Genomic DNA, 23,429 nt, shown 5'->3' on the forward strand with positions numbered 1-23,429 from the left:
ATGCCGTGTACAAAAGAGCGAAAGAAATAAAACACATTTTTAACGGTTTGGCTTACTTTTATTAGGTATTCCGTAAGTTCATAGTATAATGTTTTTTTTTCTTTTATTAAGCTTTTATGGTTCTTACACACATAGAACGGGACTGCTCTCTTCGTCCCGTTTCTCGCCACAATAGATGAAAAACGGAAACTGGTATGTAATGAGTACTCCCATGACGCGTGGACGGGGGGCTCCGTTTGACGTCGATCGCGTTTGCGCGTCTGTCCGCTGATAAAAGATCGAACTCGTGCTTTCGATGTAAATAATGAATAAATTTCTGTTGACGTTCATCCGAAATTTCGTAAATTGTATCGTGCAGTCGCGATCGGACGTCGAAAGGGCGTGTTCCGCCGTCCAGCCATTCGAAAAAACGAGACTAAACTTATGCGTAGAAACGGCGGTCAACGAAGATTTTTCAGCCGAAATTGCGAGTCCGGTAATAATGGGTTTAACATTGATTTATTATCTCCCTTTCTCTCCCTCTCTCTCACTCTTGTTCTTTCGCTCGTGCATCTCACGCGCATATTTTAAACTTCCGCTCCGCTTATCCTCCCACATTCGCTCTAACATTCTTCGCTTTCCTCGGCATCATCTCGTAGATTCGTTAAAGTCTATTTTCCCCTCGTTATAAACCTAAAGCGCTTAAGGTGTACAGACGCGAATCCACGAGACGAGGCTTGCCTCGAGGAATTTTTCACCAGAGTGTCTTGCTGTTTAATTTTCTTTTAACTTACACTTATTTTTAAATCGATGTCGTCCGCTTATCCGCGCGCTCGACAAATTTCGCTTTTGCTTTCTCCTTTTTTTTCCCGTAAAGGTCTCCACCCTTTACGGCGACGGGCAGCAGCCCGTAATTTACCTTCGTCGAACGTTCGAATCGGCAGACGTGTTGCGTTAATGATTAATTAGATGCCTTACTATAGTGTGATCTGTCGCGTGCCGTCACAACAAAACGCCCGCAAACGTAGGATCTCGCTTTCAACGTTAATAGGACGTTGTCGAACTCGGTCGTTCGCAATGGACTTGTCGAAGCTCCTGATCGATTTACGGTGTCGAACGCACGCGTCCGGCCGACAATACGATGTAAATTACCCGAGTAAGTATCTCGCTGAGGAACCGAACGTAATAAGCCGCTATTCGATAATTTAATAATATAATTCGCGATAATTCATCGAGTCTCTCGAGTCGTACGTTCGGGAGCTTCAATGCTCGCGTGCAACAATCGCGTGATTGCACGATGCATTTTTCGCGAATGTCATCGTTGATCCGCGTAATTAACGAGATATCCGCCGTCCCGAGGGTGCCGATCGACGACAAAATGGCCTCTCCCAATGGAGGGGAGGGGGAGGAGAATTTGCTCTTCTAACCCTCTACAGCCGAGGAAAAAGTAATAAAATGCACGGACAAGGAGAAGTGAACCCGAACACATTTCTACAAAAAGATCTGCGATCTCAAAAAACTCTATTTGTGCGTTTGTGATTAGTGACGAATGTTTGAAAATTTGTTGCCTTCGTGACAGGCTGTTCGCTCTCACAGTGGGAGATAAAAGCGGTAGAGGGTTAAAATTACAAAAAAAATAATGCACATTCTCCGCGCGCGGGACTAATACCGTCTTACAGTCTTCGACGTCTAAAAAGTTTCTCGAGAACATTTGATTTGCCGCTCGTCTCGAAATCCTTTTCTACTGACTTGTTCTCAATCTGTCTTTTTCTCTCTCTATCACACACACACACACACACACACACACACACACACAATTGCGTGATCGATTTCTGAAATGTTTTCTCGTCTTGACAAAGAATTTTTCGAGACTGTTCGACGGCGCGGCAACGCGGATGAATCACGTCGGAATTGGAATCTCCGCGACCTGATAGAAATCTATTTCTGGGTCACAGCATCTCACTCGTCTTTCATCCCTCCGATGACAACGACGACGACGACGACGACGACGACGACGACGGCGGCGGCGGCGGCGGCGGCGGCGACGGCGGCAGCGTCGTATCGCCTGTATATATCTCTCGCATATAGCCTATCTCGAAAGGAACACCTAACTTGCGTTATCTACACGTAAGAGCACATCGACGTACTTGTCAGGACGGTCATAAACATACTATATCACTCTCAGAGAAACAAAGTGTTCTCGGGATTCGCAACCGCGACTCTCGGGAATCGGCGTGCGCGCGCGTTTGGATGCATGGGCGCAAGATCAGGTCGATCGCTCGTTACATCATGATTTTGATGAAAGGTTCTTTAAAGGTCTCCCACCCAGACCGCGATTAGTAATCGTATCGTTCTCGCGCTCCACTTCACGGGCTTGCCTTACGAAACGCGAAGCAGTGGCACGCGAGAGGGTTGATTTATTTTTAAAGCGCGGATAGGAGAGCGCGTGCGATCGTGCTGACGGCAACCGGGAACCGGGTTCTTAGCTAACAGCGGAATTCACGAGGAACTTGCGAGAGGATAGGTTTTTCGGCAAGTTTTACTCGCCCCGTTTCCCCCGCGACGTGTTTCGACAAAAATAAAAATTAAAGATTAAATATACAGGGTAAGCCCGCGGTCGGCAACGTCGAAACGGAAAACTGAGGGAGTATGCGGACACTCGGGGACTACAAGATAGATTTTGGTACAAAAATTTTAATGTTGTTCTACGACGTTAGAATTAGATCGTAAGACGACGTTTCTCGACTGGATTTTTCGCCGTTCCGCCGTCTCTCTCCTGCTACATCTTCTTCTCTTTTTAAATTACTTGCCCTTTTTCGCGCGGCGAAGCAAAAGGTCGACGGGGACGAACGCGATGTTCCTTCTTCCACCTCGCGAGGGGGAGACCCGCGATTAAAAAAAAAAAAAGAGAGAGAGAAGGGGCCTCGCAGGACTGCGTTTTTTTTCAGCCCTTTCCATCGTTGCTTCAGAAGCAGCCTCGCGAAGCGCGGGAAGAAGGAAAGGCGGCAGCAGAACGATATAAAGAAGATAACTACGTCCCCGGTCGACCTTTTTTTTTCGAATGCGTCATTCGACCAACGTCTCAGTAAACGTCAGTCCAACGAACTTTTCTCAGTACACGTGTATGTATGTGTCGCTTGTATGCTGTGTTTTGTATGTCTGTGTCTACGTATGCGTGCATAGCTTATATTTTCTCTCTCTCTCTCTCTCTCTCTCTCTCTCTCTTTCTCTCTCATTCCCTTTCGCGCTGTTCTTCATTCTTCTCGCGCAAAACAGACTCACACGCGGCTTAAAGCACCAACTCGCGCGATCGCACTCGCGCACACAGCCGCTCGCACATTCGCCCCGCCTGGCTATTACGTCCGACGATATATCTGTACTTTTATATCCGTTAGTTCGCTTACTGCTAGGCGTTAATTAGTATTATTACATCTAGTCGCGTGTGTGGCCGGCCCGTGCTATCCACGCGAGCGCGCGCTCATCACGGGGAAACGTGCGCGCTCCGTTTTCCTCCCCAAAACTCGGACGCCCCGACGCGCGGCGCCGCGGAAAAGCGTGTGCGTCGGTGCCTGGCATCATGGCATGTATGTACTACTCCGCTTCCGCTTTCTCCTCCACGATAAGCTCGCCTGCGATCCGCAGCGATTAAGAATCTTTCCGAGGCGGTCGTGCATCCCCGCGATAAATGTTCATCGAAACGGAAATCAAAACGTCGGACGATTTCGATTTCTTGGAACATCGTATACCTATGTATGTACGCAGCATCTCTCTTGTTCTCATCCTCTAAGAAATTCCCTCCCTTCCCTTTCTTGCCTCCCGATACCGTGCACGATTTCCGAGCCGGTTAGCACGGGCGGCCAGACCCATTTCCAATGCGCATTTTACGATCCGAAAAATTACACAGTAACGTTATTTAGTTTATTTTTTTTTCTTGTTTCTTTAGCGTAACACGTACGGCATATCATTAATTAACGTTACGTTATTTATACGCTATGTTACGTTATTTACAATCACATGAATCGTAGATATTCTAACGAATCGTTCGTCTCCTGCCGCTGTCCTCGTGTCCTACGGTATATTTTCCTCCGTTTCTCCCTTCCCCTACGCCTTTTCTCTTCTTTTCCTCCTTCATTCTTTTCTCCTCGTATCTCTCCAACATTTTTGCTTTCCAACAAGAATCTTTTTAGCGAGAACGTACATACACATCTCTAATCGCTTGTTTGTATGCGCCCCTCGTTCGTGCGAGCTGAAACTTGTTCAATATTCAACACCCATGTGCAACGTATTTGCGCGCATACACATATACATATATATATTTCTGTTCGTTTGTATATATATATATATTTATATATATATTTATATATATATAATATTATAAAAAACAGTATTCCCTCCCCTCCCTTCTAGTATTTGCGAGAAGAAAGCAAATTCACGGGGGACGCGCGGGCGCCCACCGGAAAGCTGTACGCTCATCCGCTAAATTATACAACCGATCATGCTCAGAGGCGGCACGCCGCGGGCCAAGATCGCCGTGGAAAAATACGTTATCAAAAAGTATCGAAAGTATTGTTACGACGAGTCGTTTGACGACTTTCGACTAAGGGAAAGAAATCCACCTGGGATTTAGAATACGCACGAAATTTCGCGTGTCATATTACGTATACGTACGTTTATGTAAATATTTCATACAAAACAAATGTCTCTTTTTCCTTTAACGTCGTTCAACGTTCGTGGAATAAACGTTTAACAGAAATGGTCGTGGGATATGCGTACGTTTTGGACAACTTTTCGAGGAAGAAATGAAAAATGGCTTTATCGGCAGTATTTAATCGAGCGATATTTAATTGGCAGTATTTAATTTTGTAGCCCCGAGAGCAAACGAGGATACAAAATTTCCTTTACGTTCCTAGTAAAGAGGTCTTCGAATTTCAAAAAAAAAAAGAACGTCACATTTCCGAAATCGCGTGACGACGCGTAAAGGAACAGTCAGTGGAAAATGTTTGTACGGCCCGCGTCGCGGTGAATCAGCCTGTGCATGTGCGGACGTATGATATATTTTGATCGACGTGTGTATACTCAATGCGCTTCAATTACCAAAATTTTCATCGCGGATCGTCTCGAGACACCTGTCGCCTTTGACAACGGTCAAGTATTCATAGAGGCAGTGATAATTTCCATCGCGATATCCCGTCTTGCTTTGCTTGTGCGATCGATGGCTTCCCAGGTAAAAATTATCCGTGCAAATTTAATGATTTATTCCAACTACTCGTTTCAAATTTGGCTTGGTACTGGGAATATCAGAGTAACGTAACTGTGAGTTTGATATGGGCAAAACATTGCATGATATGAATTCTTTTCTCGGGTTGAATAATATTATCGCTATGTTATTAGAAACATTAAAATTTTTCACGTTTTCCTTGACTCATTTTTCTCATATTTTTCGATAAGCTTGTTCTTTTACGATCTTGGAATAGATAAATTAAAAGAAAAAAAGATTCTAATAACTTTCGGCGCGTATCGACGAATCGTCTAAGAGACGATAGCCGAGATCGCTCGGTCTCAGGACGATCCCAGATCACGCGGTAGACGTCGAGTATAGACACGTTTTGTTATATAATCGGTCGCTATCGAATATAATTAATTACATCGCATTTCGAAAAATTCATCGAACAAGTTTCAATTCTATTCGAGCGGCGCGGACGAAGTTTTTCTGCCTTTTCCTAGTCTCGTGACGGTTCTTTTTCTACATCGACGTTTCTTATTCTCACTCTCTTGTGTACTTTCTCTCACCTCTGTTATTATCGTTTCTCTTCCTCCTGCATGTTTCTCGTCACGTTATCGTTTTTCTTGTTCCTGTAACGGATGCTACGAAACCCAATGCCCTCGCGATAAGATTTCGCGATCGCGATCGTTTTTCAGGCGCTTCTTTTTTGAGATTTCGTAATTTTCTACATTGTCGAGCTAAACAGACGGAAAATACGTGAAACAATTCTGCGAATGTAAAACGTAAGTGTGGAACGCGTCTTTAGAAATGACAAGCAAATGCAAAAATATACCTTCTACAATAGTTTGTATACAATAATAGTAAGAACGATATGCTATTTCATTTAGACAAAATTCTTTTAATGGTCGTAATTAAATAAATGGATCTGATAAATAAAATTATCACGCGTTCTTAATGGGAAAAAAATTTCAAGACATTCACGGACTACCCGTTGTTCAAGCTCGACCTAATTACATTTTCGACAATGTCAAAAATTTCATAGCACGTTTTCCAGCACGTATAGTTTCTCGTAGCAATTTAACAAGAATTCATATAATTAACTAATTCCTAATTTCTAACGGCCGGATCACTGTCTCGATAATCGAGATGAACCTCTAACTCTTACTTCACGCATACGGAGAAAAAACATACTACCTCCATGGGGAATCGTTATTCTCGCCTATCTCTTTCTTTCTCTTTATCGTATTACCCTTTATCTTCGTAATCCTCTCATCCTCGCCCTTTTTGTCCTTGATCTCTGAAAATCAGTCTGCAGCGTCGAGGATCTTTTCTCTCGAGGTAGTCGGGGTCTCGTAGCAGGAGATAATCGATTATACGCGTATACCATCCTTGCGGTCTTGCCTGATTATCGTTCGGTCGCAAAGTAAGATGGATTTTTCGAGTAGAGAACCATAAGGATCAGAAGAACGAGGACGAACAGGCGGCTGCCGTGACTCGAGTACAGTGTCACCACTCCTGCCAGCCACCACAAAGTGGGACAACCGCCCGGCGCTGAACTGATGCCTCTCTGTATCGCCGCGGGGTGTTCTCCTAGAAAATCATCGGATATATTTGTATCTAATGATAAAATAATTGCAAAATTCGACCCGCTGCGACGAAAATTGTAATCTCGTATTCGCCCGTTTCACGCTATTGTAACTATACGAGTTATTTATCGGGTGCCTGTTCTCCTTTTCTTTTTTTTCGCAAAAGTCCACGTGAAAAAAGTATGATTTCACAAACAGTGAATCACATGTAACAAAAGTTTACGCGCGTTCAGGGAAACAGAAAAGTTTGAAACTGTGTTCCCCGCGTTTTAATTGTAATTTTTACAAACTCTTTCCCCAAAGTGATAAAATGCTCCACTCACCGTTCAGCACATGCAGCTGCACGCTCGCGCTATCCAAGTTACTCGGGCTGCAAGTATAGTTACCCGAATCCTCTCGTCTCGCGTTATGGATCACGAGGCTGCTCACCGTGTCCTGCTCGATCCTCTTCGTCTGAATGTCGATCTTGCCCAACTGATAATTTAGTACGCGATCGCCCTCGTGGTACCAGAAGACGTAGAACGGACCCTCGAGGGACTGCTTTATTACGCATCGTATTGCGACTGTACTTCCGGTCTTCACGTACATGTCACGGTCCCCCAAGATCTCGATCTTTGGCACTGCAACACATTGGACGTTCGGTATTGTCGTCCGACCATCTGACGAATGATCGCAACTTAATATAATCCCAACTTCCGCTCACCGACGATGTTGAGCTTGATGATGTGACTCTTCTTCGGGTCGGTCGAGATTTGGCACTCGTACTCGCCTTCGTCGCGCGCTTGGACGTATTTCACCTGCAGCGTCCACGTGTCCGCCTCCCCGAAAATCGCTTGGAACCTTTCGTCCGGGATGAACATGGTTCTATCCACCGAGAGGATATGCGAGTCCCTTCTTCTGATCCAGGAGACCTTCGGATTAAGCAGAATAAAATTCTCTTCACTCGCGACATCTTTTTATAGTCTCTTACAAAATCGCCAGTTTCAAGTTTTATTAATTCGTTAATAGCGACTCAACGTCCACTTTTTCTCTATTCTTATTTTGGAACAGGTGACGCTCCTAAGAATATTCTTCCTAATATATTCCTAATATACCCGAGACACTTTTTTCTCGCCATTAATCGAATTAGTTTCATGTCAGAATCATCGGGATTACGGCAGGCTATTATTCGCAACTGACAATAAGTGGACGCCGAAAGAGAGACGGATGAAATTATGGGATGGTTAAAAAAGGATCGTCGAGGATGAGAGACAGGAGAAAAATACAGCGACAAAAAGCAGTAGAAAAAAAAAATAAGAAAGAGTACATTCGGTTCGTTCCGATTCCGGACGATCAATCTTCCGCCCCCGTCCCACAGTTAATTTATCGTTCATCGACCGGACGGCTCTCGCGCGACCGCCCGACGGAAATCTAGATGGTGCCGCGAAGCACCATTGGCGGTGGCGGTGCTGCGTCGAAAGAAGGCAAGGTATGAGTACATTTAATTCGTCAGCCGATAAGAATCGAGACGGCGCGGAGCGGCGCGGCGCGGGCCCCTCAAGTAGGTACGCGCCGAGATTATACGCGCGAGTCGCGTGTTACCGGATACTTAGTCCTCAACCGGCGTGCCAACAGCGACAGGCGTATACCCTGTACAACCTCGTCGTCGAGGCACGACGTAGTAGGACGCCTGCGTACACGTCGGTGAGGTTCGTTAACGAGAGACACGGGGGCCAGGCACTTTGAACCCGCGCGCGTGCCGACAGTAATTTTATTACGCGCCGACGTTCCGCGAAACCACCCCCTCGCTCTACACCGGTTTCCGATTACCGATTTCACGAGCAGAGAGAGAGAGAGAGAGAGAGAGAGAGAGAGAGAGAGAGCAAAGGCGGCTAATAAAACGCAAATCATTAGCAGATTGGCGTTTTATTAGCTGGGTAAATTGATCCGATGAAAAAGGAAACGCCGATCGTGGAGGACGATTTAACAGCTCGTGACACGTGGGCGGGTTATCTGTCGCGGACAGTTATCCGACACGGAGGAAATAGGACGCGGTCTCGTGATAACGAATGAAATATATTAGTTACGACGTTTTATTATCTGTGGATGTTTGATGGAAATAATCACGGGTTGTCCAAGGTCGGCGATTTTACCGGGACGTTAGTGAAAAGGATGATTGATATTGGAAATAACTCCGCACTTCGCATTGATGTTCGACGATCGTAATCCGGTAGTTTAGCGTTAAAAATGAATAGTAACGGACGGACGTTGGGTGTGTAAATAAATTTAGCTTGTCCGCGCGTAGATAACAGAACAGGCATTCACGAGAGGTTGGGGAAGAACCAGTTGTGTCTCTCAGACTCGCCTTCGGCTCGGTTATAACAATTTTTCCTTGTTTTTTCAAGCGTCATCGTTATGTCAAATGAAGTCCCATTGTCATAACTGTCAGGCAGGAATTTGATCATTACGAGTTATCTGACGAATAAGCTCGTTAATAAATCAACCTGTCAATACACGTAACACTGTGTAAGGCAACACGCTTCAACCAAAGATGCGGGAGGCGATATGACAAGGACAAATTAGATCTCAAATCGACAGCGCGATGACAGTTGTATTGATATGTATGAAATCACAATACTATTACATAAGACTCGAGGATGAATGATAATAGGAGACACGTATAGGTAGGATACGAAAATTGCTGTGATCATCTCTCATACCGTAAGAGATTAATTTTTTTTTTCTCCGAGAAGAGAATGTTCTCGTCGTTCTTGGCGCTCACAGCCTTTTTTATATCCATAAAGACTTTAATTGTACAATGAGATAACACTTACTGATTTGTTACCAAGCTGCCGCACTTTGCACGGTAGGTAAGCATGAGTGCCCAACTGCGCTGTGATATTCGTTGGAGTGTTCGAGTCGAAGTAAGGCCCCGTGTAAATCCCGTCGAATCTCTTCACCAACGAATGAGATCTCGTACTTACCCCTGAAAAGAACGTGTTCAGAAAAACATATCTCGCGTGTAGTCAGCGTGCAACGGTAGGGTGCCGTGACGGTTATGTGCAATGACGGTAACGAGGAAGGGAGGAAAACGGCGCAATGCGGAGAACACGGGGACGGAGATACATATTCTTTTGCCAAAATTCATCACGAAAATGCGCGAAATGCACGAGTTATCGTCGCCGGGGTGCGTCCTCGAAACGTCATCTGTGCAGCTTCACCTAGCGTCGCCGCGTCGCCGCTGCACGTTATGCACCGAATTAACATGGAGGTAGCGACGTTGGATGTCGCAATGGAATAATAAAGCGAGCCAGACCCTCGAGAAGGGACGATTTCGCATTCGTATACCGTATTCGCCCGCTCGCGCGCGCGACACTATTCGGAATAAATCCTATCGGAGGAGACCCCGCCGAGGTGCTGTGCCCGAGGGAAATGGATACTAATCCTGAGGATTCCGATCCAGGAAGGATCTAAAGGCGGATCAGCACTCAATGGGAAAGAGGGAGAGGGAGAAAGAGAGAGAGAGCGCAACGTGTACGACGTTTCAACGACCTTGACGATGTCGCATTCGATCTCACATTCGATTAGAGCACGCACGAAATCTCCACGGGTTTTACTCCGTATTTGTACGGTCGTTGCGGTAACCATAATTTGAAGAATGGTTTTCGCCGGCTAAGTGGGAAAAATAAAACCTCAGTTAGGAGACGAGAGAAATAAAGAATATTTGATGTGTTGAGAAGTTAGGCTGTCACTAAGCGCTTAAGACGCCAAATTAATAAATTGCTTCTGTAAAGGTCCAAGATGTTTTCCCCGCTCACAACTTGGAGTACATTTTCTGACACGGTTACTTGCTTATCTTGCTTCTGTCTTTTACTTCGATCTGTCATTAGGATTGAATGTGACTGATTAGTTTACTAATTAGCAGAGTCGTGTTTATAGCTGACGCTGTTAATTCCTCGAGGGTCTGAATTACGTAAGAAACGAGCATATGTCGTCGCGCTATCAAGATTCGCCGAAACTTTGACAAACGACAAAGCTGGTGATAATTACACTTAATTAAGATCAACAGTGGCGATAACCGCGCGACGTGATAAGGAGTAAATATGAAATCGTCCGTACAGGATGTAAACCTCGCTCCAAACCTCGCGGCTCGGCTTATCGCGCATCGATTGTTCTACTTATGCGCAAGAAAATCACAGCCGTTGCAACGGTGCTAATTATTGTTTCAGTCAAGCTAAATGCGAGGTAATGAATCATAAATTAATCTCGACGGTTAATCGACTAGTTAAAGTAAACAATGAAGGCAAGAATTTCTATCGATCTGCTTTCCATTGGATTTCAAGCGAAAAAACTTTTCTTTTTTTTTTTTTTCGAGTAGAAATTCAAACGAAGGGTGTGAAATTAATTTTTAAAATTAAATCTTCCTCAGATTTATCACGTTTCTTTTTGGAGAGCAGAAGCGGATGATTTTATCGCGACGATTCACGTAATGCTCAAGAGCGATTGGTAATATAGATCATCATTCGCGATTGGCCGCGATAAAAACGTCTTCTTCCATCCTAGATTCGAAATCACATCGTTCCAGAAACTGTATCCCTGTGATTTCGTGGCCGACAAATCCATCCGGCCGACACGTTTTCGTGCGAACCGAGAGAGCTAGATTGGCAATCAGCGCGCGGCTACGAGTGGTGTATTGTCAAATGTGCCGGAGATACGAATTCGTGTCTAGGGGGGGGGTGGGGAGGGGGAGGAGAGGGCTGCTAACCGGTCCTCCTCCCGCACAGTCGATCCTCTTGATCTTGAGAGACGTAAAATCTGCGCAGCTGCGCGCACGCGCTCCTGTCGGTCGGCCGCCGCGAGGTTGTACCTTCGCCACCGAGTTGGGATCATTTGCCTACCGCAAAAAGGGGCACAAATAGGCGCCCGCTAGACGCTACTGCCTACGCCGCCCCAAACCTATTTTTCATGCCGACGTGCGGCGAGTTGCGCAAAGGTCGCGCGATCGCTCTTCAGCAGGGGTGCGTAATACAGTCGCATTTATCTCGAGATTAAATCAGGCAAAAGAGCGCTCGGGCAAAAGAGGGATAGAATGACGCGTTTTATCGCGGCAAGATGTACGTCGACGTGAAGCATGTAATTTCGCAACGTAACGCACTAGGGCGAGCTCATTGATAAATAACTGAAAGAGTTTACGTGTATCACGGAGGCGTTAAACTTAAAAAAAAAAAAAAAAAAAAAAGACGAGCAGCTGCATTATTCATATCGACGTTTTGTAAGTCGGTTTGCGCTGTCCCCGTAACTCCCGAGGGGTGCGCGAAAATCACGTCCGTCTCGGGAATTTCGATAAAAGCTGCAAAGCCAAACAGCGACACGATATTTTCAGTTGTGTATTATTTAGGAGAGCGTTGAAGAGGAAATAGACCGTTCGCCGTTTCGAAGGCACAAATCGTTACGAGCGGGCATGAAGTAGAATCGCCTCGATCATCGTTTTCATCGCGGCACGAATAAGAAAAAAAGTATGGTAAAAAAGAAATGTCGGCAGAGGGACGGCATCTTCGAGGAGAGTCTGTCAGGGTATGAAAACTATTATAAAAATCCGAGCGAGTGTTGCTTTATAAATCTGTTCCGCTTCACGCAGCAATAAGTCGCGATAAGGTGTCTCCCCGCTACGTAATCGAGCGTGATGGAACGTGATCGCGGGCGGCGGAGGGAGCAGGAAGAAGTAAATTTTCTCGGAAACAGAAGGCGGATCTAAAATCGTATATTTCCCGAGAGACAATGCCGCCCGATGTGTAGAGAAGACTCGAGCTGCGTCCGGCAGGGCTGCTGTTTCCTTTCCCACTTTGTCAGAGTAACACGTACGCATGCCCGTGCAGTTTTACGACGTCATCGTGTGCTAAACTGCCACATAAATCCCAGTTTTTCACCTTCTGAGGGATTATTTCTCGCCGACGTGATATGATTTTGTAATAATCCTTACACGACGGTCTTACATCGAAATAGATTCGCGAGATCTGCGAGGTCGTTGTGATTCTTTCTCCCTACGATAACCTCCATCCGAAGACACGAAGACACGAGGCAGTAATCCTTTTTCTGTTTACAATTAATTTATTTCAATTTGTTTTATTGTTTTTTGAGAGTCAATTTTTTGAACGCTTCCAGCAAACTCTTATAAACTCGAACTTGTGGTCGCATCGTGTGGTTTCATAAATATATTTTACGCGACCAGAAATCTTTATACTACGTGTTTATTCTCGCGGATTACCTAAGAGATAACCTACTTAGGTCACCACGCAGAAAGCACGAACTTAGTCCTGGATTGCACTAGTCGCGTTGATAGCTGCATCGGCTTACTTGCTTGGGAGAACGAACGGATCGGGCCGCGGTTAATCACCGCGGCGAAGTATAATCAGCGGTTGTGCAACATACCCCACTCCACTCGCCGCACGCGTGTCTACTATTCGGATCAAACGTGCATAATGTATCGACGAGAGTGATGTCGAGATAAACCTGCCATTACCATTAGGTCTGAAACTGCCAACTCCTCGTAGTCGAGGGCAGTTAGCGCACTTTCCAAGTTTGGTTTACCGCTAGCGAGAGAAACGAACGAAACTTCCGAAACGAAACACCTTAGGCGAGAGATACCGAATCGAGTAATTATACGATGAACGGCCGCGCGAACGATTGGATCGACCGACATTGCCAGTCGATGCAGTCGACGGTCTTTCCGCGCGACTACGAACGCGAGAACGAGTTCGACGGTGATAATCCGATTTTATCGGTGCTTTGGATTTTCCGCTCGTGCCTCGCTGCTTCCAGAATTGATCACGCCTCGCCGAAGAGACCGACTCGACGAGCGTAATGCTCGTCCCTTAAGCGACCCGAAACGCGGATATTTCTTTGCGAATGATCTCGCGTCACCGCGGTTAAACGCGCTGATACGCTTAGCGGAATCGTATATTCGGCGTCGTCTATTCAATCGAGACGGGAAATAGCTTTCAGAAGATAATCCTACACAGTCGGCCTCCCGTTTCTTTCCGTCGGAAGGATGATAGCTCTCGCATTCTGCTGGAAAGGAGGGCTTATCTCTCGTGATTCACAATAGACTGAAACTCCCACAATCAGAAGCAAGTTACATTCGACGAGGAATAGTTTTTCTGCAAGAAATTGATATTTCTTGCAAGCTACTCGGGGGAGCTTTCCATTTCCGAAAGATTGAATCAAGCTCATGTTTAAAGAAGAGATGCAAAAATCGTAGGGTTTCTCGCTGCCGAGATGTCTCGGTAACCAGGCTATCTTGCAGATAGCACGTATAGTCGTAGAATGCATGAATGCACCCTACAGAACGACGCCGAGACGCTTCTATTTCACGAGCGAGCTTTAAAACACGACCGCAACGCGATGATGCAGCCGCGCGAGATGAAATCGATAGACACGTCCCTGAACGACGCCACGGCGGAGGAAAGGGGGGGAACGCGTTCTCCCTCCTCCCGTCTTCGTCCCGTGATGACGGAATCATCGAGACGACACGCTGCTGATCCCGCGGGGGCGCAGGGTGGAGAAGGGGACAAAGGGCGGACAAAGAGGACGACGTCGAGGAGAGCGCAAAGAGGAGAAAGAGAGAGAGAGAGAGAGAGAGAGAGAGAGAGAGAGAGAGAGAACGCGCGCAAGTGGAGGGAGGCACAATGCTGCGGCGCGACAAACAAGGGTGGCGCTAGATACGGTCCTGGACCGGGACCGGAGGTTGCGTCCCCTCCCTCTCCCTCGCGGTCGTCTTGGTCCTTTTTATTCCTTATCTAGTCTCGCGTATCCTCGATCCTTCCCCTCTCGTACAATCTTCACACTCGCATCCGCCGCGATATTCGACAATTCGATGACAGCGGGGGAAACGCGCACGAGCGCGCGATACGTTCACGTACGTTCGCAAGTGTCGCGGGGCGTGAGGGAGACGTATGCAACGTACCGCTTGCTACACCCCAAAATCTGATCGATCCACCCGCGGCACGAGTACCACAGAGCCCCCCACCTCCCCGCAAACTGTGTGCGATGATGTCGATAGCTCGATCACACCACCCGTCCGTCTACGTCTATCGCGTGAATCGGGTAACCGCTATTTACAGCGTCCTCCCTAACAGCATCTTCCTCTCGGAGGCCCGATCTGTTGCCCGACATCTCGACGCCGCCATCTGTTACGCTGTTACGCGACTCCGCGCCGCGGTAGAGTACAGTTTTCCGTCGCGTTTTTCATCGCGTTTCAACGCGATCTCTTCGCGAATGAGGCTTACCGCTGATGCCTAGTAGGATCCAACACACGAGGCATAGGACGTAGTAGTTGACGTAGGAGGACCTCCTCATGGTGATCACGACGACGACGACAACAACAACGGCGACGACGACGACGACGGCGTAATTGTCCCCGACGACGGGTCCACTGACATCTCATGGAACACCGCGCGACGCACCTCTTTCTTTCGGCGTTCCTCCACTTAATAATCCTTCGCCGTCGTCCCGACGTTCATCCTCCAGCAGTAGCAGCCTGTGCTACCAGGACTCGCGCATACTCCCGCATTACCCGTCGTTGCAACCCTCTCGTTGCAAAGACCCCCCCGGTCGCGCTCTCGCTTCTTCTTTCCTTTTCCAACACTGTGGTATCACATTATCTCGCAGCTAGATATCTAGCGTCTCGCGCGCGAACGTAAGAGCGGCGACGGAACGAGGCCGAGAGTACCAGTGGTCTAATCAGTGGGCGGTCTCGCGCGCGTGGGGTTCACCATACACACACCACCCCCTTCGTGTCTATACCTCCTCCCGATCGACTCTCATCGACTCGGAACTGGGGGGACTACTGCCGATCAAATTCTCTTCTTTATTATTCCCGAAGAAGACGCGCAAAGTGTCGCGCGCGCACCAAGGTCACGAAGTGGTCTGCTGCCTGCGTTCAATTGGGCCACCCCACCCCACCTCCCTTTCTTTTACCCCGCGGTTGTGCCCCTCGTTGTATGGACGCACTCGGTATACTCGGTGTCGGTCGCGACTGCGAAACGCGACCGGGTTTCCCGTACTCGGCTCGTCCGCGGTTCGTCGTCCCGGGCGAAGCTCTGAAACCGCCGGGCCTCCGGTGGCACTGCCCGCGCCCGCCCGGGGATTCCGCGCAGGCGTGCTCTCTCTCCTCTACTCCGGCGGCGATCAGTCAGCCTCCTCCTTCCTCGAGGCCTTCTGCCTTTTCCACCGCGCCGCGCTACGGCTTTGCGCTTCGCCTCGCGCAGCTCTCACCGAATTTTTCTTCCCGCACATTCCGCGTCTCCTTCTCGTCCGCGCGCAGTTATTTCCTTCTCCCTGTCTCCTATGCGGCGGCGACGAGACTCCCGCAAGCACGGACAAATTTCACGCTTCTTACACGACATCGTCATCTACCGTACCTCTCCGCCCAGGGGTTGAATGGCACGCGACCCTCGGACTCTCCTGTCTCTCCTGCCCCAGCCGACCAGGGGAAACTTTAAATATCGCGTTTCATTCGTGTCAGATCCCAACCCGCCGCGATCATCACGCGCTCGCTAATGACCGTTAAAGAGCTTCGATGCCACCATAATCGCTTTCCTCCCTCCTCCTCCCCGGGATTACCAACCACCTTGGTTTTCTCTCTTCTCAATTTCTCGTACTTAAAAAAACTTGAAAATATTACAGTCGGCCTTATTTCGCTCTCGGTTGCTCTGCGACGCGCAGATTTTAACCGCGGTACGGTTTCTCATCTAAATGAATTCTTTGAGTCCCTTCCGGATTCTCGGTTTCCTTAATTCCTCGCGAGCGTACATTTAACGTTTTTAAGCCTTACACGCGCTCGGGTTTTCCTTCCCATATTTATGCCACTGAAAAGTCTCTCGGTTCAAAGCTGCGGCAAAACTCTCCCGTAAAACGCGAAAGAGTAATGAGAAAGGAATCTCTTTACGGGACGAAATACAAATTATGTTTGCACATTCCCGGAGCTATAATTACGTTTGCAGAAAATTAAATTTTTACAGAAGCATTCTGCATAATTGGATATGTTATTCGTATACTGTATTAAACAATGTTTCGCGCGTATCGCAGCCCAGCCACCTATGCAATATGCAACGTTGAAATTGAGGTAGACCGCCTGGAACGAAATGGTGGAAATGTATTCGGAGCCCCTCGTCCCACCATATCCAGCATGCTTCACCGTGGACAAATGTTAAGCCGCTTACGGTATGAATCTTATCTCCGGAGACTGATGTGGCAGTGGGCTCGGTTATTTAATAGGAAAAAAAAAAAAAAAGAAAGAATACCATCCTCGGCCTTTTGTTCATGCTCTCTTTCGACACCACGGATCGTTCCGTGTCATCAGTATCGCGCTCCTCGAGACGTTTAGACAATACAACGCGTCCCTGATCTTGTTTTACTTTAATTCAATCGACAAAGTTTAATAGTACCTCCCTCTGTTATTCTTTACATTGTAATCGGTATTGCATATTGCATATAGTTTCCGATATAGTCTCATATATATTCTATTTGCGCTATTAAATGATTATTCTCATTAACAAAATCAGACAAATAAATAAATAAATATTTAGTTTGCCGACTCTGCGTGTCTTCGTTTCGATTGGTTTCTACCATTTGCGACAAAAAAGTTTTCTCCGACGTTATCTATAGAGTATAGACGAATATCGCAACCAACTTTCGTGTCCGCTCACCGAAATTAACCGCCGTCGTCTTTGGAAGTAAGTTTTCGTATCACGCCGAGTTCACCGAGGACACCGACGTAATTTGCATGAACGACGGTATTTGGTAAATTATATAACTTTTCTCCCTGCGATGATCGACTGATCCCATTCGTGACCCCGTCTCTACTTTGAGACTTTGTTATCTTCTCGTCTACACTTCTCCTCTTTACTTACGTACGTTTGGAAAATTAACGTTACCTATCTTCGTTCTTCGGTCTTTATTTGGCACGAAAACGTTACTTGAAGGAGAAATGTGCAAGAATTATCTCATCCATCATAGTTGAAAGCAAAATATTAACGTAGATATATTATAGAGATTTAATATCTCGTTATTGTTATTAAAGAGCGGCAGGTCGCAGTAAGATGACAGATAAATGATAGCAGCGTATCAAGTTTTTCGATGAGGTCAAACGTCGCCGTGGAATTACCCGGTTGCCGATCGAAGCGGACGAAAGCTGAACGGTTGCCCGCTCATCTTTTATGGCTCTTCACTTCACCTTCAGGCAACGCGAACGTAGAACTTTCCATCGTGTCACCGATGGAAAGTCCTACGCTTTTCACGGCGTATCGGCCTAGCTGGGTTCAACGTTAACCGCTGATCGGCTTCGGAACTGTGCATCTCCCGACCGTTGGGTTATGCCGATAAACTTTACACGCGACAAACCGTTGCAGAACCAACAAAAAGCGCTCAGCGACTCACTCTCGCGCGCGAGCCGATTATTCATTTTTTATCAGTACATCCGTTCCTCTCTTACTTTTTCTCGTATCTTCTCTCGCTCTCGGACATTCTGCTTTTGTCGCGCTGAAACTTTCAGACGCGCCGCGCGCGCTAAACTCATCCCTCTTGCGAGAGAGAGCTAACGGCGCGACGTTATGAGCGTCGCGAGGGGGCCATTAATAAAACGTCATTTACTCTTAAACGATTTTCCGGCCTTCCCGGCGGTGTTCGCGACAATTACGCCGCGCTGTCGCGGCGTACGGGATAGGCTATGTGCCACGTGATTCAAATTTCCGCTACTCGAAAGTTAGCGACGAGGAAATATCATGGTTTCATTGCATCCCCTTCACTTCATATGCAGGGCTACCCCCTGCACTTGTCTGGGGTATAGGTATTTTCGTTTCGTACATGATACTACGGAACAAGGATTCTTGTGTGCATGTAGACGATGTATGTGTGTGTGTGTGTGTGTAAAAGAGGGTTGCGGCACAGGTATAAGGGGAGAAAAAAGTTTTATAAAATATGTGAACATAAGCGTCACACGCAGCTGCGGGTGCATCGGAGTGCATACTGTCGCGCGTTCGGGGCGGTAGAGACGCCGCCTCGGCTCCTCTTTTATTCCCGTGCGACGGTGATCCTGAATTTCTCTTCGCGCCGCGCGCCGGTTCATCACCCGACGTGGGTGCCAAGTTTATCTTTTATCGGGATAATCCGCGACGAGAGACGTGCAACTGTCGTATATATTTGCGGGCCTGTAGATTGATAACAACGTCGATACCGCGGAAAAAGAAACTTTTCTAGACGCCTCTCTTTCTCTTTCTCACCGCGCGACGACCGCCGTCTCGTGCAACAAATACAGTATTGACAACTGCCGTCGCCGTGGATAAAAATATATCGCGAGACTGGAAATATCGTGTCGCGTTCTGGACGCGTGCAAGCGAGATTTTCTAATTTGCGAAAAGAGATCCGTCGCGTCTCGCGTAAAATCAACCATCGTCACAGATAGCCATTATGTGCGTCTGTGCTATGAATTTTAAAGCGCATTTGACGCATCGGTATAAAACATTGGAGAGCATACCCGACTTTCATAATGAGTCGAGGCGTTTTGTAAATAAATATTTCCTCGCGCGGCCTCATTAACGTTACCACGTGTCTGTACAATTTTTCCAATGAAGGTTTTCATCCGCGGCACAGGATCGAATAATTAAGGGCGTTATGAGGAGGGCGTACGTGATTTCGGGATAATTGGATAACGCGTGGCGAAACTTTTGATGCACTTTGCGCTCTTTCGTCTTCGCCTTCGCTGCTCTGCCGACCTCTTTCTCCTTCTCCCCCTCCTCTACCCTTCTTCGTCTATCCATTTTCGCGGAAAGTTAATTTGTAGAAAGCTCGTGAAACACGTAGAATAAATACATTCTTCCCGTTTTAACGGCGCGACGGCTCGTGCAGGCACGCCATATCGGTGTCGTTTGTCATGCACGAAGCACGAGCAACGACGTTATCGCGTTCGCGATTAATACCTCTGACAAATCGAGGTGCAAAAAGGAAAAGAGACGGTAGAAGCGCAGTGGACTCGCAGAAAAAGACAGAGGGAGAGGAGAACAGAGCGGAACTGTATGTCCTGCCCTCGTTTCGCGAGAAATTATCGACGCGCGACCTACGCCTTGAAATTACGCCACGTTTATAGGACGTTGGTTCACCGTACGGCTCTTCCGCATCTCTTTTACGTCCGAGACTGCAGGAGACTCCAAGTTTGCGCCGATAAAATTGTATGCAGGATAAAAAAGCACGCGGCAACCGAAGAGAGAAAGAGATTTACGGAATCCGATAATAACGCGGGTAAAAGTGGCTGATGGTCGTTGTTTCGACAAGCTCCGGGCATATCGTCGCGTTTGTAACGTACTATTCTTCTTTCCGTACACAGGCGATTCATTGCCGGCGCCACAGACGATGCGCGGGCACACTTCATTTGACTCGTCTCTCCCTAATCCCGGTTTTACCCTACTTTCTTTCATTATCCTCGAACACGCCGCGCCGCGTCCATTTCCAGCAATTTTCCCGAAACGCGCGTGTCGCCGTGCCGGCTAAATTGTGCCGTGGTGACGGGAATCGGGTTACTATTACGCGCGCGGACGACGTTTATTCATGACCGAGGAAACAACTAGCAGGAAGGAGCCGCCGCGAACGCGATAAGACGATGGAAGCGTGGAAAGCGCGACTGTGGCGTGATGCACAAAGGTTCGCGAATGGGGAGAAAGTCGGGAAAAGCGGCCGGAATCTTTTGGGTAGCACCGTTCTAATTGGGGCGGCCGTTAATTAAGATGCGCGCGCTCGCGTTCGCGCTTAGACGACGTCATCACCGTCGTCGTAGTCGTCGACGACGACGTCGCGACAGAGCGCGACGACTCGACGGGACTTTGTTCGCGAAAATAATGATCTTTCCATTATCCGGTGCTGCGCTGTCCGTCCTTTCCCAACCATTGTCCTCTTCATCGTCCACGTTATCGTCTTTATTGTCCCACCCGACGCCCGTGCTCCTTCCTTTTTTCCCCATCATCGCTCGTATTCCAGAATAAACGGAAGAGCGCGCGATGAAAAATGCCCCGAAGACTACGAATAAAGAGTAGCCGGATTACTTTTGGCCGCACACCGCGCTACCTTTCGCCTTTCATTAATTCACCCCTCATCGGTGAATCTCGCGCGTGACGTTCGAGTGTTTGATATCGCGGGCGCGGTATGTAATTACCGTGCGATCGGCGTGACATTTACGTCTATTTACGGAGTTAGCTGCACGTGTTTGATACCGCCACGGCGACAAGGTATTGTCCCTAAAAAAAATGAACTGGATATAATCGACGTTACGTGAGGTAAGCGTACGATACGCGATAATGTGCGCCGTGCTATTTACTTGTGAGATAAATTCAATTCTTTAAGTCGCACCGCGTTTATAGTGTTGTACCCGTATTGACATGACAACGCGACGACGACTCGGAGCAACGCCTGGCGATGGTGGATGCGGACAGAGGTGTAATTCTCATAATGAGAGCCGCCCCGAAATGGTTGGGCTTGACGTTATATTGACATACCGGACGTGAGCTGTCGGGCCTAATTTTCATGCTTTACGGCTCATTTATCGTCATATTGTGCCAGCGCCGGGCGGTGTAGGTTCAATATTATTTTACGAGCGTAAATAGGAAAGAAGAGGTATACGCTGCTTCCTCTTTAAAATGCAACGTACAAACGCGACCATGTTGAAAATTAATCACACGTTAAAATACCGCGATCTATCAGGGTCAACCATGCTGCTGCTGCTGCTGCTGCTGCTGAAAACGAGTGAGAGATTATTAAAGCGTACTAAAAGCACGCCCGAGTAGAAAGAAAGGTTTGTGATTGGCATCTATAGGCAAGACGATGACATCTTGTTATACCAAGAAAAAAAAGAAACGGTTATTTCGCCTGTAGTCTCATTGGAACTGTGCCGTCGGCGCCAATCCGTCATCGGATAATACGATTCGATTGAAAATATCGTACTAATAAGATACGAGAAGACGCGTCCGAAAGATGATTAATGAAACTCGCCATCTCGATAGATGAAACTTCTCGACGAGTGTCGAGCAAAAAAAGGTTTCACATTACTGTCGCCTGTCGACAGTAACGAGGTAAAACATGTGCCTCGCAGTTAAGCCCGCGTTGTCATAATCATTAGGCGGCGATTGAAATGGCCTCGTCGCAAGACTGTTAATTAGAGAAAATGCAAGTTTTTCTATTCGTCCGGTGATGTCGGTTGGCGTGGCGAAATTTGTAACGCGCGCTCTAAAAAAATTAAGCGATAATGTTAGATTAAATTGCGAGAGAGAGAGAGAGAGAGAGAGATTATTGGCTCGCCCAGATAAGGGTTAAAAACTCTCCGCACGGATAAGGGTTAAAAATTCCCCGGATTGACTTTCAGACTTTCCAAATTCGTTTGTTGCTCCGCCGCCACCAACCGGCACGCGGTGACTCGATGCGAGAGCTTAATTATCGCGCGTCACGCGAACTTCTCATTATTGCGCGCCGTGTTCTCGAGTGTGTCGACGGGTGTGCAATTCGAAGACAACGATACAGCACATCGAGATACATCGAGACTCATTAGTTTGGGTAGAGCTGAGCCTTACGGGAAATTAAGCGGACCTCAGACTCTGGGTTAACAAAGCAAACCGGCGAGCTCTCGCAAACTAGATATCGCTAATCGCTAAACTCTGATAATCTCGTTGCTCGTAAAATTGCAACCACCTCAGGTTGCACGAAAATTCCGCCTGTTCTCATTTAAAAGTTACAAGGATTTAATCCCGTAGCTTCGAAGTTGTGGCGGTTATTTTCTACGCAATTTCCATAGTGGCTTTACGATAGATTAGTTTCAATGTCATCTACAAAGTCACGCCCTTCGTTCTTCCGACACGTGGACGCACGCGGGAATAAATCATACGTCTGGCTTCCAACCCAGATCGCAAAAACTGCCACTGTGCTATTTTTCCGTATCGCGGATCGCCCTGAGTTCCGCGCAGCTAAGTCTCGGATCGATGAAGTCATTAACGATATCGACGACTGGGCCCCATCGTTTAACGCGTCATTAGGATTAGGATCATTCTTGTTATCCCGTTTCCGCCATGGTTGGTAACACGATACTTCTCTCCAAGATCATGTTCTCAAGGGATATCTGCCGGAGAATCTGCTCAATTGCTATCCTCGTAGCCCAGAGGTCACGGTGGTTAAATGTCGCCAACCATGAGACGGAAATCTTTTGCACGATATTTTTAGAATATCTCTCTTCTAGGATTCCCCAGACTCCGACATCCTCACTTTTCTTGGTAAACTTTAATGCGAAATGTACCGCGCAGAGAAAAATAAGTAAATGTCGCTCTCTCTTTCTTTCTCTCTCTGCACGCACATTTTTTTTCTTTTTAATGAATATTTGTAATGTTATAGACAAAGTCAATTATACGAGAAAATTACCAAGAGACTGTAAAACTAGATTTTAGAGTGCGCTTGATACAATGTAAAGAATAGTACGAATTTTCTCTCACTTTCTCTCTCGCTCTCTCTTCAGCGGGATTAAATAATTTCTCTATTTGCCTTTTATTAACGATTATTGGAAATTGGAACGGAGCGATAAATGAACGGAGTGATAATACGGTGCAAGGTTGCATGGTATAGAGTGTACAGACTGT

The 23,429-nt window shown here is 47.1% G+C and overlaps 1 protein-coding gene across 1 annotated transcript; it reads right to left on the bottom strand.

The window, feature by feature from the left end:
• Window positions 1–91: 91 nt before the first annotated feature.
• LOC105836374 (neurotrimin) lies at window positions 92–17,254 on the bottom strand. Its single transcript, XM_012680359.3, has 5 exons — window positions 15,054–17,254; window positions 9,603–9,754; window positions 7,493–7,700; window positions 7,113–7,409; window positions 92–6,793 (listed from the first exon to the last, which is right to left on the bottom strand). Exons 1-5 carry the CDS (start codon window positions 15,121–15,123, stop codon window positions 6,609–6,611), a joined length of 912 nt encoding a protein of 303 aa, XP_012535813.3. The 5' UTR covers window positions 15,124–17,254; the 3' UTR covers window positions 92–6,608.
• Window positions 17,255–23,429: the final 6,175 nt, after the last annotated feature.

Source organism: Monomorium pharaonis, chromosome 11 (assembly GCF_013373865.1).
Source record: "Monomorium pharaonis isolate MP-MQ-018 chromosome 11, ASM1337386v2, whole genome shotgun sequence".
Classification (NCBI taxonomy): Eukaryota; Metazoa; Arthropoda; class Insecta; order Hymenoptera; family Formicidae; genus Monomorium; species Monomorium pharaonis.

What these genes read in the sequence shown, in the direction of transcription:
- LOC105836374 (XM_012680359.3), bottom strand. Translation starts at nt 15,123, where the DNA reads ATGAGGAGGTCCTCCTACGTCAACTACTACGTCCTATGCCTCGTGTGT. An exon ending in GGCAGCTTGGTAACAAATCA is followed by an intron (nt 7,701 to 9,602) that starts GTAAGTGTTATC and finishes CTTAATCCGAAG; the next exon opens with GTCTCCTGGATCAGAAGAAG. An exon ending in GCAGCTGCATGTGCTGAACG is followed by an intron (nt 6,794 to 7,112) that starts GTGAGTGGAGCA and finishes ATGATTTTCTAG; the next exon opens with GAGAACACCCCGCGGCGATA.